The sequence below is a fragment of the Glycine soja genome, chromosome 15 (genome assembly GCF_004193775.1).
Source record: "Glycine soja cultivar W05 chromosome 15, ASM419377v2, whole genome shotgun sequence".
Classification (NCBI taxonomy): domain Eukaryota; kingdom Viridiplantae; phylum Streptophyta; class Magnoliopsida; order Fabales; family Fabaceae; genus Glycine; species Glycine soja.
The window spans coordinates 3,154,436-3,172,076 of record NC_041016.1 but is presented as its reverse complement, the minus strand read 5'-3'; the positions used below and the strand labels follow the sequence as shown (position 1 = coordinate 3,172,076).

Genomic DNA, 17,641 nt, shown 5'->3' with positions numbered 1-17,641 from the left:
TTAAGAGCAATGATATGTCAACATCATTTCACTTTATAAACACTCTATCAATATATATGTATATATATATATAGTTTTTTTTCTTCTTATATTTTCTCTCTTTCTATCTTACTTCTTATCACTCATCATTCCTGTACTTCTCACCCACCATTTCCCCCAAATTAATTAATCTCACTAGAGGGATTCTCCCATTGAACAAGTTCCTTGATTGCTTCTTCAATTTCCATCGTCCCCCGTATACATGCACACAAGGAGAATCCCACCGCACTCAAACTAAGAACAACTTGGCTCTTCATTTCCTTCTCACCTTCATCACCATATAAGTTATCAACAACAATTCTCGACAGTTGGAGAAAAGAGCCAATTGTTTGTTCAATTCCATCTTCACCTAAACCCGAAACCATGCAAGTATTATTACCCCCATTTGACTTTCCTGCTTCGAGATCACAAGAGTTGTTATTCTTCTCAACCTCTTTAGCAACAAAGTTCGTACTAGAAATCTCCGCAAGACTTTTGATTGAAGAGCAAATCAACTCCTTAAAGCGTCCAACTTCACCCTCTAGCATCTTCATATCCTCTTTCTCACAAGCTCCACATCGTTGGAATTCTTGTTGGAGGAACTTCAACGCTAGTTCTCCAAACCACATGAGATCCACCACTCTTGATAATGACCCCAAAACTTATTATAACAAACACTATCAAATGGTAGAAACCAAAAGTTAGGTTCCACTTCTGCTTCCACAACAAATTTCCTAAGCTCCTTAACTTGCATTTTCAACTTCCTTTGGTTGTCTTCCAAATCGGTTTTGCCAGCAACAAGTAGACTCAACGACCCAATGGACTCACCAAGTGTGGCCAAGCATTGCGAGAGTTCCATTTCGGCTCACGTCGAGGCTATTTTGGGCAAGAAAATAAGATCCACGAAAATAGAACATGTGAGCCCAATAAAGGTTTCAATGATTCTGGCTAAAGCAAATTCACTCGGTGGCCCAAAATTTTTCCTACCAAGAATTAGAATGGCCCCAATAACCAGCAGGCCCATACATTTTACTTCGCTGAAGGAAGCTCGCGAAGATGAACCAAGGAAGTAGAGACAAGAATCTAATGGGCAAGAATCTCTCAAATACGAAGCAACCCAAAACGCCATACACAGATCCAAACACGGTTCCTTGGGCCTTAACATTTGCTGCTCTAAATGTGGCTTGGGTGTTGCTAGGTGCACCTAGCATTTTGCTTGTGCACCCAGCATTGAAAGAAAATTTTAAAAATGTCCTTAAGCGATTAAACAATCTGTAAGTTTTTTTAAATTTATTAATAAATGAAAATTTTTAATAGTAAATTTTATTTATTTATTAAAAAAACATACGGAGTAGCTAATCTGTATAAATTATATCAAAATTAATTATCACAAAATTTATTATTTAAATTTACATGCGCATTAAATATACATTAAAATTTTTAGTGTTATATATAATAATACTATTTATTTTATAACATAATTGATCTATTAGTTTAGTTAGTTAGAGTGTCGTGCTAATAACGCGAAAGTTACAGGTTTAACTCCTACTTGAGTCATTAATTTTAAATTAATTCGTAAAACATATTTTTGAAAAAAAAACTTATGGATTGGGCTCTGTATAAGGCATACAAATTAGCCAATCCATATCCCTTTTATGGAAGAGTAAAATGGGAAAATGACGCAATTTTTGGGTGTAGTAGTAATTTTGCTGGGTGCACATAGCAATGCCCATTTGGCTTCCCTTCCCGAAACATAGCTCACGGCCACTGGAACCCCAGCCCAGAACCCATTTTCTTTGCTGTACACTAAGCCCATGAACGCTGAAAGGCCCAAAGAGAGAGAGAATTTAATTGCTGGCATAAGATTTGTATTTCTTAACGTTGCTATCAAATTAGCCCACTTTTCTTTGGGAGAATTTCCATTTTTCCTTAACGGGTAGGTCTTGAGCACAAGTTGGAGGTTCGGTCAATGATTTCTTGTGGAGGAGTCTGGCCCAAAATAAGAAGAAGAAAATGGGTAAATCTTGGTGAGTTGTTGGAATGGTATGAAGGGATTGGAGAAAGAGGGTTATGGTTTTTGCATTGGATTCGGGAACAGTTAGTGAACCGCCACGTAAGCTTTGTTTAGCTTGTTTTATGGTTAAGGTAACATGCTCCTCGAGGCTGTTAAGAACATGTTTAAGGTCTTGGTCGAGAAAATTGCTCATTGGGAATGAATTGGTGCAACTTAAAGCCAACTCCATGCCTCTCAGATTGGTATCTACCTCTTGAAGTCTTTCTATTAGGCTTAAGCAATTTGGTCTGAAAGTTTTAATTGGAAGTCTCTCCCAATTGCATGCCCTCCTGTGCAAAAAAGAAAAGAAAATATGATTGTAATTATTAAAACAGGATTGTGGCTAATGAAAAAAAAAACTTATATATGGAGATGCATTAATTGCTTTCATGATATGAGATTTTGAGCTTACTTTGTAGCGCATGATGATAGAAAGGAGCATGGTTCGCTTAGTTACTAAAGACTTGGCATGAGACATTAATCTGACCGCGGTTGTCTTGTCCTCCTCGCATATCACTTTTACAAGAAGCTTCAATCTCTTCAAGATATTTTTTGTTAATTGCTTGTAGCTTTGATTCATCTGTACTAATTACCAAACAAAATTTAGATCGTAGAAATATTTATAAAACACACACACATTATATATACCTCAACTTAATTACTTGCTACATATCCCTTTTTATATATCTCTACTTTTCATTTTTCTTCTATTTCTCTCCTCTTTCTACCTCCATTTTTACCCAAAAATAGGGTGGTGTATGTCCCTGTTAAATTAATTGTCATTCCTGCACCCTGTTACCCAGTTGACAGCGAGGAATCGCAATTACTACGTACACCACCTGTGTATTATGTAATGCTAGTTAATAATAGTGGATGATGATGTGAAGATTCCACTTAAATGCAAAACGTTTCGATCATATATAAGGAATTCTCAAAGTTTTTCTATTCTAATAGGATTGGGTTTCCATAAGAATTTTTGCTGTTTGATGAGTAACTTTTTAAACAAATTTTCCCGCGAAAATCACCTTAGATGAAATGCATATCCATAAAGTTATAAAATAATAATTTCCTAAAATAATTTAATAGTGAAAGTATATACCTAAATGGATTTTCTTTCTATCTCTTTTCCTTCCACTCGCACACCCCAAAAATGGGGATGTAGGTTTAACATTTTCCATTAACTATCATGTGTTTCTTAATACGGTTCTTTCTCTTTGTTTTTTGTGGCGTGTATACACCCGAAAAAGGTCGCACAAAATATTATACCAGTCAATAAAGTCAGTATTGTCATTCATATGTTTCATCCGAAATTACCTTTAAGAGGCCAAAATATTAAATGTTGACGTGATTTTTAGAGCTCAAACTAAGGTTTAATTAGTATAATAGTTCATTGCTTTCAAGGTAAACAAATTCAAATCATGTTAAGTATGTAACATGAGTCGAGCGAGTCTAACTCAACTCAGTTAAGTAAAGTGCATGAATTGTTGTGATTTTTTTTTATATCGTCTTTAATTCTCACGGATAAATAAAAAATGCATAAATGATGTAGTTTCTAAATTCTAATCCAAACTAATTCACATAACATGCAGATGAACTCAAGATTTGATTACCTGGGAGGAAGCAAGACGCGGATATGGAAGCAACAGCGCAAAAACGCAAGCGAAAACACCTAAGGCGGTGCTAGCAGCCAAGCTTATAGGGTGCATGATAGGATCAGTGCGAACACCATTTGCATAAGCCACGACGTACACGAGCATATCTGACCCAATGATATGCGTTTAGCTATCAAATTCGTGCTCTGAGGCCAGGGAAGAACCACCACAAACGCGGCGAGCGCCACCGCCGCAGCGGTGGTGGCTTTAGAGAGCCGCCCTGGTCCGACAGCCCACAAGCTCAAGATGGCGGGGCGTATGATCTGAAGGGTGGCATAGACACGGAAGGCGTCTCCCACTATGGTAACGCTAGGGCTGTTCGGAACGCAGATGAGAGGCACTCTCGCCACAAATGGTGACATATTCATGATGATGAGTGCTTTTAGTTTTGTTTAATTATATTACCTTTTCCTTATGATGCTGAATTGATAAGAAGTAGTTGAGTGGTGTAGCAGGCATGGTATAGTATAACAAAAAGAGATTATTCTGTTTTACATTATTAACACTAAAAAAAGTAAGTAGAAGAGCAGAGTATATATATTTTGCACACTGTTCAGCTCGAGAGAGAAAGAGACATGATGAAATAAGTATGAATGTCTCTTCATGTCTTCTACTTATGTCTAAACAGTGCAGCTGCAGAGAAAGTGTTGAGGACCCACGCACCATCTTTATTGGGGTGGATGACGCTGCCAAAATTTATTTAGGTCAAGAAAGGTTTTAGTTTCTTGAAAACTTAGGATATGCAGCCCATCAATGTAAGAAAGTACTGCACCTTTGTCTATACGTTATAAAATACATACAAGTAGTTCTCTCCAACTTCAGTGGCCTACGTACTTTTCAGAGTCTTCATTAGTCTAAATTTATTTTCTATTGTTTTTTTTAATTAATTCCTGGTCTTCAGGCTTTCCACTTGCCCGTGGATCCAGTCAACAAAAGTGGTGAAGAAAATCTAACAAACAAATTAATGTATCTAAAAAAAATCTAACAGCCCCAAATAAAAACAGCGATAATTAATACTTGCTACACACAAACAAATGATATATAGCCACATATGGAAAGTTTTACAGGTGTTTTCCAGATTCCTAATCAGAAATATCGATATTTGTGAAGTACTTCTCATCCCTAATAAAAAAAATTATAATACCAAAAAAATACAAAAAACTTACCGCTATCGTGGTCCGGTGTTGATTTTAGAAAGAGTATCATTGAATATTATTGAATGTATAAAACCAGGAGCGCCATCCCTTCCCTAAATTTTATCCAAAAAATAAACAAAATTGAATGTATAATAACAACTCCATAAAGTTAGACGGAAAGATTTACGGCATGTTAGTAAATAACTTGATTACATTCTTATTTATAAACTCTAACTAAATAAGAATTTATTTATAAGGTTGAAAATAAACTTATACTAAAAATGAACTAAAAAAAACCCAAATGATTAAACAAAGTAAAGATTGAATTGTTCGAATAATACTCGAATTTGATCTTTGACAAAAATAATTACTAATCAGATTTTACTTATCTACCGACTAAATTTCAAACTAGTTAATATTGTTTTTCCTTAATGAACCAAAGAGTTAAGATAAAAAAAAATATAAATGGAAAAAACTTAATTTTGATAAGTTCTTTTGATAAAGCTTCCTAAAATAAGCAGTAACAAATTTATAAATTTCTTCAACGATTTTTATAAGTCCAAACATAAATAACATTAACATCTCAACCCAGATTTTCTAAGCTGTTTTCTTGATGCTAATTTCAATGTATTGTAGAGGGTTAAGCAATATAATAGTCATAAGCAATTTTCGGCAGTAAGGTAGAATATTGACGTGATTTTATTTTATTTGTTACAAGACTATAAAATTGAAAAGATAACTAGATATTTTTTATCTGAAGAATCTACAATAATATGTTGTGTTATTGTATGGAATTGGATTATGCCGCCCACAAGAAAGATTTACTCGTCAGGGGATACAAACTAAATTTGACGTGTCTTGATTATCAGAGCTAGTGAAGATTGCTGGGATCAAATACTAAAGCACCAAGAGCTATAAAAACCCAAAACATAAGAATACCTACTATAGCAGTTCTTAACAACTGGTCATAATTAGCATATAAGTTGCCTTCTAATTCATTGGAAGGATGCAATGTTGGAGAATCCTCATTGTCATTGTCTCTGTCAGTGGTGTCCTCCAACCCATCTCTCCTGCTGGTCCCAGTTGCATAAGTTTGCAGCATATTCCCATGGTCAATGTTGGAGCATTTCATGCAAGTACAGCAGCCTCCAAGATATGAAGGCAGTTTTGGCAGATAGTCAGAAAGAACTTTCTGATACATCTCCCCTTCTATTTTCAACTTGTTTCTCGTAGCAGGCTCCAAAGTCTGACACAGATGCACGGATTAGTTTGTTCAGTAAAGCGCATATTACGTTATAGATCTACTACTTTGGTTATTATTATCTAGGTTGGTGTGTTCCACTGAAAAATTAAATTGCATTAATCAAACAATTTGTTTGATACCCCTACATGTTTCATGATAACCAACCCGATGCACCTTCTCTTGCCACTTTCTTAGTCATTTTAGGCTGAATAAGCTGAAAGGATAACTTACCTGAATAAAAGTCTGGGAAATAACAAGAACATTGGCCGGCAGTCGAATGACAAACATGCAACCAAGACAATTAGGAAAGTGGTCTTGCAGAAGAGAAGAACAAGATCTGATTATTTGCATGGGAATCCTCACTGGTGGCAACCCTTCACAGTCCACCAACACTGTAATTTGTGGGTTGCCTGCATCAACCAAGTGCAAGACGCCATATTCTACCTGTGATACTGAAATAACGATCACCAAATGTCATAAAACTATAGAACAAAAAGTTATACGTCAAGCAAACAAAACTGACTGATGCTCTGTAGAGGGAGTAAGAAATGAAAGAGGGAAAAAAATAATTTTCTCAACTCAAAATAAAGCAAAATCTAATAACTTATCTATTTTGGTAATAAGCAAACATGAGAAAATAACAAGAAAAAGAAGTGCTGAATTTGCAAAAGAATAACTTACTGACTGCCTGAGCAAATCGAGGTCTATCTTCAGATGTCAATGTACTGCAGGCTAACCCAAGCCTTACGATTAGGCAAGGTCTGTGCCCCACATCAGACCCATGCCAGAACACCATTTTGGACCACATTTTCAGCTCTTCTTCTGAGAGAATTCTGTAAGTCTCTCGCCATCGTATGGTCTTCTTTATTGAGGTAAGGAAGCATGAAAAATCATTATTAGAAGCGGCATAAAATCTGCTAAGCTCGTCATCATTGATTCTGCATAAAAGCCTACTAAATCACAGTCTGTTGCAACAGGAGAAACCAAGAAATATGCAGTAAATATGCTATTGCTAACTGCAGAGATAATTCCTGGCCCTGATTTTAGTATCTAACACAAAATGTAGAATAAAAAGTCAGAAGTATTGCTTAGTGTTTCAAAAAGTTGTTCATACAAACAAATACGAATATACGTGTCCACCATATAGGTTAAACATAAGTTAGAATTTTTTTTTTGTAAAAAAAGGGGTAGTGAATTGGAAGAAGAGATCAGGAGTCTAGTTGGTAGAATCATTTTGATTCACATGATTTAGGATTTTTACAAGAAACAAATGGCATAATGATACTAATCAATTATATATAGTTGGGTTCTCTAGTAGTCAAATACTATACTGTTACATGAGTTTAAAACTGGATAATAGGTGATGTGATAAATTCAAATTTTACTCAAAACCTCAGCAAATCCAACTCCATAAGAGACAAAATGCAATTGCCAACAAATTATTAATGTTGTGTTTTTCATTTCTGCTAACAGAAAAAAGTTGTAAGTCTACATCATCAACAAAAAGACTTAACTGCATGAATATCCAGTAAATTTGGGAGTGTCACATCATGATATTCTTTTGGAATGGCACAATTTGGAAGTATCACATCATGTTTTGGATTCTATATGGTGAATGCACAGAAAACGTAAAATACCTTTCTGGTAAACTAAGCCCTTGATTTTCAAGCTCTTGAATGAGTAGAGTCAACCACTTCTCAGATTCTAAAATTTTAGGATCTGTCAAACACTTGCTACAAAATGCAAGAAAAATGTAAGAAGCTTGAAAGTAGAGCTTAAAAATCAAGATAGTAAAACCCCACAATTAATCTCAAGTTTTCACTGGAAGATTCAGTCATAAATGCACCATTAATTTTGGGTTTTATATTTATCACATCACATTGCATATATGATATATGGAAAGACCAAGATTAATTTGGACTTGGTCGTTCACATTCTTGGTCCAACAAATATCAATATCCTACATTACTTTCAGAGAAACACAAGAGACCTCTAGCAAGAGGTAAACCTAGTTATGAAGATAAAAATCCAAATCTTTAACTTGAGGTTGATATTTTTACTGAATACAAAAGAAATCACAGAATTTACAGTGCAATGAACTGGGTAAATCACCAAGGTTGAAACAAGATTTCCGACCACAAAAGAAATCAAAAGGAATTTTATTTACAAACTCTAAAATCCTGCAAACTGCATCAATGAAGTTTACATTTTCTACTTTTCCGAGGTTGAAAGAAGTAGTCTAATGTTGCTATTAAAGCTCACAATAGAGATTAGCATGAGGAATCGGAGCATTATATACCCTGTATTCAAATCAACCTGTAAAGGAGATAATTCTGAGTATGCTACTGCATCTTGTGAATCAGTACTACAATCTGACTTTCCATCACTACATTTTGATAGATCAGAAAACAACGTTGCAATTGAAAGGGCTAGCAACGGTCTTGATAGGACCTGACAGCAGAGAGATTTATTAGCTATCTTCTCTCATGAGTAACTAAATTAGTACATTTAGAAAACATAAAGAACATAGCACAAACATCAACGAGAGAAGTCTTCATTCAATTTAGTTCTCAACCAAAATGGTAAGAGGGGGCAGGGGAAGTATCATATAGTATTCCTCAATATTATTCACGCATCAAAATCTTCAATATCTTCCTTCACTTCTTTGGCACCTTTCCCTTTTCTCTCTCTCCATTCTTCTTGTGAAAGAAAAGTGTAAGCGCATTGTAACTTGTAAGAGATTGTGATTAACATAGCTATATCTTACATATTCTCGATGCCCAAGGATAAATGAGACAGCTGCTTTATTTTCTTTTTTAAAAAAAATAGGAGTCAATGCCTAAAACTTCACAATGATGTTCCCAAATAACTCATTTTTTGGATCAGTTTGGTACATATATCCTGAGATACAGGGGATCAAATTTGATATACTAGATCAATATGAAAAATTCATTCTTAAATTTTTCAATGGTGATACTAAACTGACAATAATTGAAAATAATTTACTGAAAATATTGTGCTTTCTCCATTAAAATGTTATTAAAATATATTTTAGATGAAAAGTTCACAAATTCATATAACAAACCTGCATGCTGTCAACCAAATTCTTGAAGGGTTCCCACCTCTGAATCCATTTAAAAGGTGGGTAACATAGGATTTGTAGAGCCTGAAGGCCTCGCCATATACATGGGCATCTGCTCTTGGAGAACCTCCTTATGATCTCTAAAGCAGCAACTTTAAGTAAAAAAAATGTGATACCACCCACATCTCTAATTCCAAAGCGGCCACGGACCAGTGAAATGAGATGTCCATGGTTTCTCTGTACAAAACTTTTAGGAAGAGATGCAATTAGCAGATTTTTGTATGCTTTATTCTCAGTCACGACACTGCCTCGTTTTGGGATCTTGCTCAAGTCAGAATAATCCACCATGTCTCCCATGTAAACTGGTGGCAGTCAAGTTTCTCTGGTACAACAAAAGTATCTTTTCAAATACAAGAATCAATATCTAAGGAAAATGTCGGCAAAAAGCAGTGTACATGTATCAAAGATGAATATAATCTAAATATACTGGGTTTGAAGCACACATCATGGCTGTGGGAAGTAACTAAATAACAACTTGAACATTAATAATAGTTGGCAAAGAGCAAGGAGAGAAATTTGTAAAACAGCAAATACTTAAACACGATGACGGTTGGTGTTTATAGCATGATTTTATGTTCAAAGTAGCTTATAATGAAAATCTTGAGGAGAGAGGCTTTTTGAAAGAAACGATTCCTTCATAAAATTTAAGCAAATACAAAGTACAAACACATGCCAAGTGTACTTGAAATAGGAATGTCACTTCTATTTAGTTAGAGCACTATGTACAACAAGTACAGTGCACCATCGTATTATACTAGAAGTACATTCTACTATCCTCATAACTAAACAGGACATCTAACAGCACAAGAAAAAGAAAGTTTAAGCAAAAAAGAAATCAACAGTGCGCATATAATGGTTAATTTTAAAAAATCTGTAATGCAACACATAACCCTCCAAAACGAACCGTGCAAAATTTGAGGTAGATATGAACCATCATCTTTTGAAATTAAAATGTCACGACCTGATGCAGGAACCAGAGAACCTTAAATAAACCTTCAGCTGTTAAAACTTAAAAGGCCACAATGATGCCAAATTGTTATGAAATTCAAACAAAATTGACATTAAAATGCCGAAAGAAGTAATTCGAATATATATCCAGCACTTTCCGAAACAATTTTCAGAGATTCAAACTCCACAGAGACAAAGTCCAGTTAATTTATACGAATAAAATTAAACAGGTATGAAATTAGTTGCAAAAAAACTTGACCTGAAATAGGATTGCAACGGTTTGCAAGTTGAGCGCATCCCCGATTATGGATCGTCGCTGAAAGTCAATGAAGCGGCACGAATCAGTTCAGTGGTTTAGAAATGGAGGGACTTCATTCATTGTCTACCATAGCATCGCCCTCAACCATATTTATGTATTTTCACTTTAATTTTTAATGAGAAAATTTTACTTACCAGTATTTTTTTAAAAAAAGGTTTAAGGTTAACAAATTGTTCCTTCAGAAAAGAAAGGGTTAACAAATAGGCAATTAATGATGGATTTACTACCATGTATAAAAAATAATAACAGAGATATATATTAAAAAATTACAATATAAAAAGTTGTAGATTATAAACTTATCAAGACACGATTTATTAAACAAGTACTATACCATAAAATCAATAGTCTAAATTGACTAAAAAACTAATAAAAATAAATTACATAATGTAATATTGTTGTATTGAGGATATGAATTGCTTGTATTTTGGATTTGAATAATATATAAAATTCAAATTAACTAATGTAGAAGTCAAAAAAGAATAACGAACAATATAAATTAACGAAAATTATATTTATATCACTGGATAATTAGTTTAACAATAAATTAAAACCAAATAAATAAATGTATCATTATAGGTTTTTTTTAGTAAATTATATTTGTACTTCTTGTGTTTTTTTATTACACTTGATGTTCTCTTTTTTGTCCCTAAAAAAAATTTCTTAATTACTCAACTCACATGTATATGTTAATCACATGATTTTTAATGAAAAATTATGTTTAAAATATATTCATCTTCTTTTTTGTACTCACACACCCATGTGTTTTTTTTTTTTAAAATTGCACTTGATATTTCTCTTTTTTTTCATCCTACAAAAAATTTCTTAATTTTTTAGTTCACATTACACCCAAACGTTCTCCCTCCTTGACACCGTTTAATAATTTAAGAAAAAGTAAGCACATGTTGATCACATAACTTCTAATGAAAATTTATGTCTAAAATATTATCATCTTTTTTCTATTAACTCCATAAAAGAAATGACATCATTTTCAATCTGACATATTTATTTTTTATGGCAAGATGTTTGATATAATGTCTCAATCAAAAGTTGCATCTTCTTCAAGTGTTAGCAACAATGAAGTAAAAGTAAAATGTTTAAAAAAAATTATTATTGTCTTAAGAAAGATCCATTTACATGATCAATTATTAATTTATTTATTGAATATTTAACATAAATGTTAGGACAATTTCATAATTAAGTTAAAACAATATCCTAATTAGGTGCAAAAGAGTGGTAAAAGATAAGCAATTTATGACAAACAATATCCTAATTAAGTTAAAACAGTCATGCCTAAGCTAATCCACACATTCAATGGTAATTTATCACTAATAATTTAAATAAATTACATTTATCCCATAAAATAAACAATGCAAAAATAGATAATTTAATAAATAAGATCAATTTAGAATATGAATCAAACATTTTTCATGATAATAGACATAAAGAATTAATTTATTAAACTTACAAGTTTGGATTTATACAAAATAATATTTAAATATGAACATAATATCTTCGTGGAAAATAAACAAATAAATAAAACACCAGCATTATCCATGGTAACGGGTATTTTCACTACCCGTTTCAAGTTTGTTAACGGGACAAGCAAGTTTCATGGTATTGGCATTTATACGCATGAGTATCAGTTAGCCGTTAACATTAAAATACTTTAAAAAAATTATATATTTTCTATTTGTACTTATATATTAGTCTTGTTTTATATTTTAGAGAGTAATTTTTGTTTGGAACTCACAAAATAAATTTGACATTTATTCATTTTTTAAGAACTATCCATGAATATTTTTAATTGTGTATAATATTTGAATATTTTTTGTTAAAAATATTAAAATTATTTTTAAAAAAATAAAATAAATATTTAAAAAATATGTTTAAATGTCCACTTATACTCACAAATATACGTGGATATTAAGAAAATCAAGTATCCACTAATCGAGTATCCCTAAGGGTATTTGTCTGACGAGATAAGTACTGAGTGACTATTACTCGTAGTAGCCTTGTTGTCATCCCTAGAACAAGATGAGTATAGGACAAACAATATCATATATTATATATTACCTTATTTACATGATACATTATTTTAATATAGAGCTGGTCATACAGTTTAATTAGTGACTTAGTGTCCTAATCGACTTGATCATCGGTTCAGATTCTAAAAGTGTGATTCCAAGAGTGTAGGGAGGTGAAAGGAAAAAAAATGAAAAAACAGCCAAAGACCAGCCCCTATGGTCTCCCCTACCTTTTAAGTAACCAAAGTAATGCAGCGCTAGGCAAAACAGCCATGTACAGGTAAAGAAGCCTATAACACAGGGAAATGGCAAAATTCAGATTTCAACAACATCCACAATCACAATATTAAGGAAAAAAAAGGCAAAACTTGGCACCTAATATATATTTTTAACAATAAGGTCATGCAAATGAACAAACTAAAATTCCAATAAACTAGTCACCAAGCACTTACAATACAATTTGTTTTTCCAAGACGGCAGTCTACTCGGATCAACAGTAACAGGTGAACCAATCCATACATTAAGTTGTATATCCTTCAGTTCACAAAAGGAAGATGAGAATCCAAGCTGTAAATCACAACATTTCTTGTGACTTCCGCACACATCGGCTAACCTTCTTCTTGAATTCATCTCTCCTATCCCTCCACTCCTTCTGCAACATAAGATCATGACACGTTCTAAGAAAAACTTTCAAAATAATATATTTAAACCGTCGTGATTGAAGCACTTCATACCCCAGACATGGCACTTTAATCAATAAAGATCTTAGGAACAGCAATGTGCTTTTCTAAAATGATCGCAAAATAAAAAATCACAGGGTCATAGTAAATTCTCTACTCAGTACTCAAACAAATTATTTATATATATATATATACATATATTACTACCCAACTCAGCATAACGCATGCCCACGTTGGTGAAAGAAACATCCAAGGTCAAGGCTTGGCAATCTCACCCCAACACACAAGGGTACTTTGACCTGCTCACCAAGGACAGGATAAGGCAGTGCGGCACAGGACAAAATAGAGCAACAGGTCAAGGCAAGTGCAGGCCTTGTGGCCTGTGGGTGTAGGATCAATCCCCCACCATGTACCCTTCGTATAAACAATTATCATGCCTAGTTATGCTTCTACTGAAGTTATTGTTAATTTATACTAAGCTGCATCTTTCTGCTAAACTTAGTTAATCTTTTACTAGTATGAGACTTATCTCAAACATATCTATTAAATTTTACGAATTGATGGATTAGTTATAAGATCGTTATTCATTATTTGGTATAATAAAATATTCTTACAGAAATTTATTCATAACGTGAGGTAGGGAGGGCGGGGCCATATGGTGCTTGTGGTACTAGTGTAGGTTTTTGAATGTTATCTTAAAGGATGGGGCAGGGTTGGGTTGAGCAAAAACCTACCCATTCTAGCCCAATTGCCAAGCCTGCAGAAATAATACTAAAATAAGCATTCTCGAGCTTTTCTTTGATTCCGTGCTTTTCATAACTCCGATCATAAAAGTTCTAGGTTTTGCTTAAATCAGAGCAATTAGAGTAATGCCTACTTCCCTCATAATTTTAATAGAATGCTATTAAAATTATTTTTCAACTGTATTTAATCACTTGTGAAATGCATCCATACTAAAAATATTATATTGTCTTACTTTGTCATCTAATTATTAATAAAAGAAGTATTATACAAGTTTATATTATTTGCAATTCCACATCTCACTCTTCACACCCACTAGCTATGTGCTTAAGTACCATGAACAATAAGTTAGAATTTCTCCACATAACAAATGCCTAATCTTAAGAAAATAACTACTGAAATAATTTTTAAAAAAATGACAGTTTACCTTTTCTTCTCTGGGATGCAAATAAGTAGCCATAAGATAGGACTGAGGGAAAGGTTGCAGAAATAAAATAGAATCACAAAATGGTCAAACTTACCGCAGCTTCAACATTTGCTGGAGATTCATCATTAGGACTAGAAAGCATCGATATGATACTTAATACTATACTCTCTACCTGCAAGACAGCATATATAATATTAATTCATAAGCAAGTTTTAAATAGCTTTACAACTAGTATGTCAAACCACAAGTGGTGGACAAGAAGTGGCAAAAACATCCAGAAAGATTATTTATGGCAAACTAACCTTGAAATTTTAAACAGTCCAAATTAGCTTTAAGGATAAATATTTGTTACCCTAAATTAGTTATTTCTATTTGATAAACGATATTGGAAAGCTCCTGCTTCAACCTTAGACTTTTTCCTTTATAGTTTTTTTTCCTTGATCCATCACAAACTCAAAAAGTAGAAAGAACTGAAACCACTACACCACTAACGAGCCTTTCAGACTTCTAACTTTATTCAGAGACTGAGAAGAGAGAGTTATAGCATTCAGAAAATTGAAGTTTTAATACCTACTAGTAGACTAATATTTCCCTTCTCATTGACAGTGCATGGTATGGAAAGCTCTATCCTACTATGACTATGTGAGCTATCGTTAATGCAATGCTGACAGTACAAGACAGCATCACAAGAGGATCTACTCTAGAATAGATTATTTGTATGAAGCAAACAGAGGAATCACCACAAGATGAAGCCTAGTATATAAATTTATGATACAGTTAGTTTCTGACACATATGGGCCTGTTTGGGTAAGCTTCTTTAAAAGCACTTCTAAAAGAAGAAAATAAGAAGAAAAAAGATGAGATGAACTTTTCCATAAGCAAAAATAAGCTCTCAATGAGTTAATTTTTAGAAGCTCACCAATATAGCTTCTCTAAAAGATGAGATGACATCTACAAATTAGCTAATGAAAAACTCATTTTAGCTAATGGAGAATCTCATTTCATTTTTTTCTTCTTCTAGAAGTGCTTCTAGAGAAGCTTACACCCAAACAGGCCCATTATATCTTACCAAATGCACACGAACAAATTATACTTTTGGAGCTTTGTTATCAAACAAGATCACACCTGCTAGAGCTACTAATGTTAAGCTGCACTAATCTCCAACACTAGGGACAGTAAATTGCACTTATCAATTGAATATCTAAAGTATTCTAGTATTTCTTAAGTATATCTTTCACTACTCAATAACATTGATGGAAATGCCTTCAGAGTTCAGATTAAGGATATTATGCATACAGACAAACTGCAGGAGGAAAAATGTACATACTAAAGCATGCTGAAGGGATACTAAACAAAAGCATGCTGAAGGGATACTAAACAATAATAACCTCACATTTCTAGCACTATGTCAATTTAGCCAGCTATATCAAAGTAGAGTCACCAATTGCAGGCCTGTTGGGATAAACTTCTCCATACTTATGAGAGAATATAATAGGAAGGAAAAATGAAATAAGTTTCTCCATAAACTAAAATTAGCATATGCATATTAGCTTCTCTAAAACATGATTTTACTTATCCATAAGCTAATTTTATCTTATAGAAAAGCTCATTTCATTTTTCATTCTTATGGAAAAGTTTATCCAAACACACACCCTAACAAAAGGCAGAGCTCTCATTGTTAAAATAAATAAATTAATTAAATTTATGGTTTTATGTTTATACATACTGTATGAACAGGCGTCCAGCGCTCACTTGCAAGCTCATAACCATTTGGGTCATCACCGGGTGGATGAAGAATTGATATGCAAACTCGCCCATCGGGGTACACTGCAAATGGAACAGCATCATTCATTATCATGTATCAATCAAAGCAAGATAAAAATAAAAATGAGCCAAACCAACCATTGGGATGCCATAACTCTGAGGTAAATTTCACTGATGGCGGACTATTTGGGTAGTTGGGTGGAAAGCTCATAATGGCATTGAAAAATCCCCCCTCACTACACGAAATTCAAAAAATTGACAAAATAAGAAAGCCGAGAGTGGTCAGTAAAACTAAAAACTCAAGTGCTATAAAAGATCATTAAAACAAAATAAAATAATATTGTAACTAGTAAAGCCAATCCCATAAAAGGAAAGGAAAGTTGTGACTTGGATCATTTTCTAAAACAAGAACAAAAGCAAAGCCTATATCTTAGGAAAATCAATCAAGTGCAACCAAATGAACCCCACCAAGAACAACCAAATCAGTAAAGTATCATCTCTTGCAGAAGCCGCAATAAAAAAACCAAAAAAAAAAACATAAGCTTTATTCTTTTCATCAAGCATCCGTACAACACCTATAACTCGAGAATTAAACAAAGCAACCAGAAAGGCTCACAGAAAAAACCATCTTAATGGATTCCACACTATTAGGGCAGAAAAAGAAACAACCCCATCTGTTCAAAAAGAAAAAGAATCGTAAAACTCTGAAGAGCCCCCCAGTAAGCATAACTAAAAACGTGATTTTTAGGGGGAAGCCCAAAACCCCAGAACACGGAAGCAACGAAATCATCACTGCACAAGCACAGGGAATCTAAAATCCCAATAATGAATTCAAAATCGCATAAATTAGTGTGAAAAAAGAGGTTTTTAGTGAACACAGCTTACTAAAGAGTATCGGGAGGTCCAATTATAGTTACACTCCATTCAAAAATGTTGGTTTCGTCGACCAAACCGGCAGAAAAGCCATCGACGGGGTTTTTGCAAAGATCTGCATCAAAGGGAAGATCAATCAAAAGGGTGCGGAAAATCCACGCTAAGACGGAAAGAGAGAAAGGGAGTTGATCGGGTGAGGGAGGGCGCAGGGTAGGGGGCACCTTTGAGCTGCTTCTGAAGAAGGAGGCTCGCTTGTGACGCCATCAACGACAGAGAGAGTTGAAGGGCTCTGTTGTGTTCTGTTCTGAGATTGCGAAGAAGCAGAGATAGAAGAGAAGAGAAAAGCGAGAAAGCGAACAGAGTTGAATTGTATTTATAGTATGGTATGGTATATGTGAAAGGATTTTGTAACGTAGATATGATAATTGATAGAGAGACAAAAGAGGAAGAGAAAATGGTGCGTCCAGGTCCAGGGGATGTGTGCTCCAGCTTTGATTCTATACTACATCCCATTTTCGACTTTCCTTGATAAAATCATTTAATTCAAATATACTCATAATATAAAGAATCATACGTATATACTAGTAATATATTAATATACTTAACTAGCATTCGTTGTTA

General features: G+C 33.8%; 2 protein-coding genes and 1 pseudogene across 5 annotated transcripts; all 3 read right to left on the bottom strand.

Moving 5' to 3' along the window:
- Window positions 1-92: 92 nt before the first annotated feature.
- LOC114388062 lies at window positions 93-4,085 on the bottom strand (annotated as a pseudogene).
- A 1,496-nt stretch (window positions 4,086-5,581) lies between these two features.
- LOC114387894 lies at window positions 5,582-12,784 on the bottom strand. Of its 3 annotated transcripts, none has more exons than XM_028348137.1 (8): window positions 12,766-12,784; window positions 10,452-10,508; window positions 9,188-9,566; window positions 8,402-8,553; window positions 7,740-7,835; window positions 6,784-7,052; window positions 6,334-6,554; window positions 5,582-6,105 (listed from the first exon to the last, which is right to left on the bottom strand). In XM_028348137.1, the coding sequence occupies exons 3-8, from the start codon at window positions 9,539-9,541 to the stop codon at window positions 5,731-5,733; spliced, it is 1,467 nt and encodes a 488-aa protein (XP_028203938.1). In that variant the 5' UTR covers window positions 9,542-9,566; window positions 10,452-10,508; window positions 12,766-12,784; the 3' UTR covers window positions 5,582-5,730. The 3 variants fall into 3 exon arrangements, with proteins under 3 accessions (XP_028203938.1, XP_028203940.1, XP_028203939.1); XM_028348139.1 differs by having other exon boundaries at window positions 6,784-7,040; XM_028348138.1 differs by lacking the exon at window positions 12,766-12,784 and adding an exon at window positions 10,149-10,205.
- Window positions 12,725-17,542, bottom strand: LOC114387895 (ubiquitin-conjugating enzyme E2 7-like). Of its 2 annotated transcripts, XR_003661423.1 has the most exons (7): window positions 17,242-17,542; window positions 17,033-17,135; window positions 16,286-16,383; window positions 16,110-16,210; window positions 14,478-14,555; window positions 12,988-13,187; window positions 12,725-12,825 (listed from the first exon to the last, which is right to left on the bottom strand). XR_003661423.1 is itself a non-coding variant. In XM_028348140.1 (6 exons), exons 1-6 carry the CDS (start codon window positions 17,531-17,533, stop codon window positions 13,110-13,112), a joined length of 750 nt encoding a protein of 249 aa, XP_028203941.1. In that variant the 5' UTR covers window positions 17,534-17,542; the 3' UTR covers window positions 12,829-13,109. The 2 variants fall into 2 exon arrangements, 1 of the variants encoding a protein (XP_028203941.1); XM_028348140.1 differs by lacking the exon at window positions 12,725-12,825 and having other exon boundaries at window positions 12,829-13,187.
- Between the last annotated feature and the right edge of the window lie 99 nt (window positions 17,543-17,641).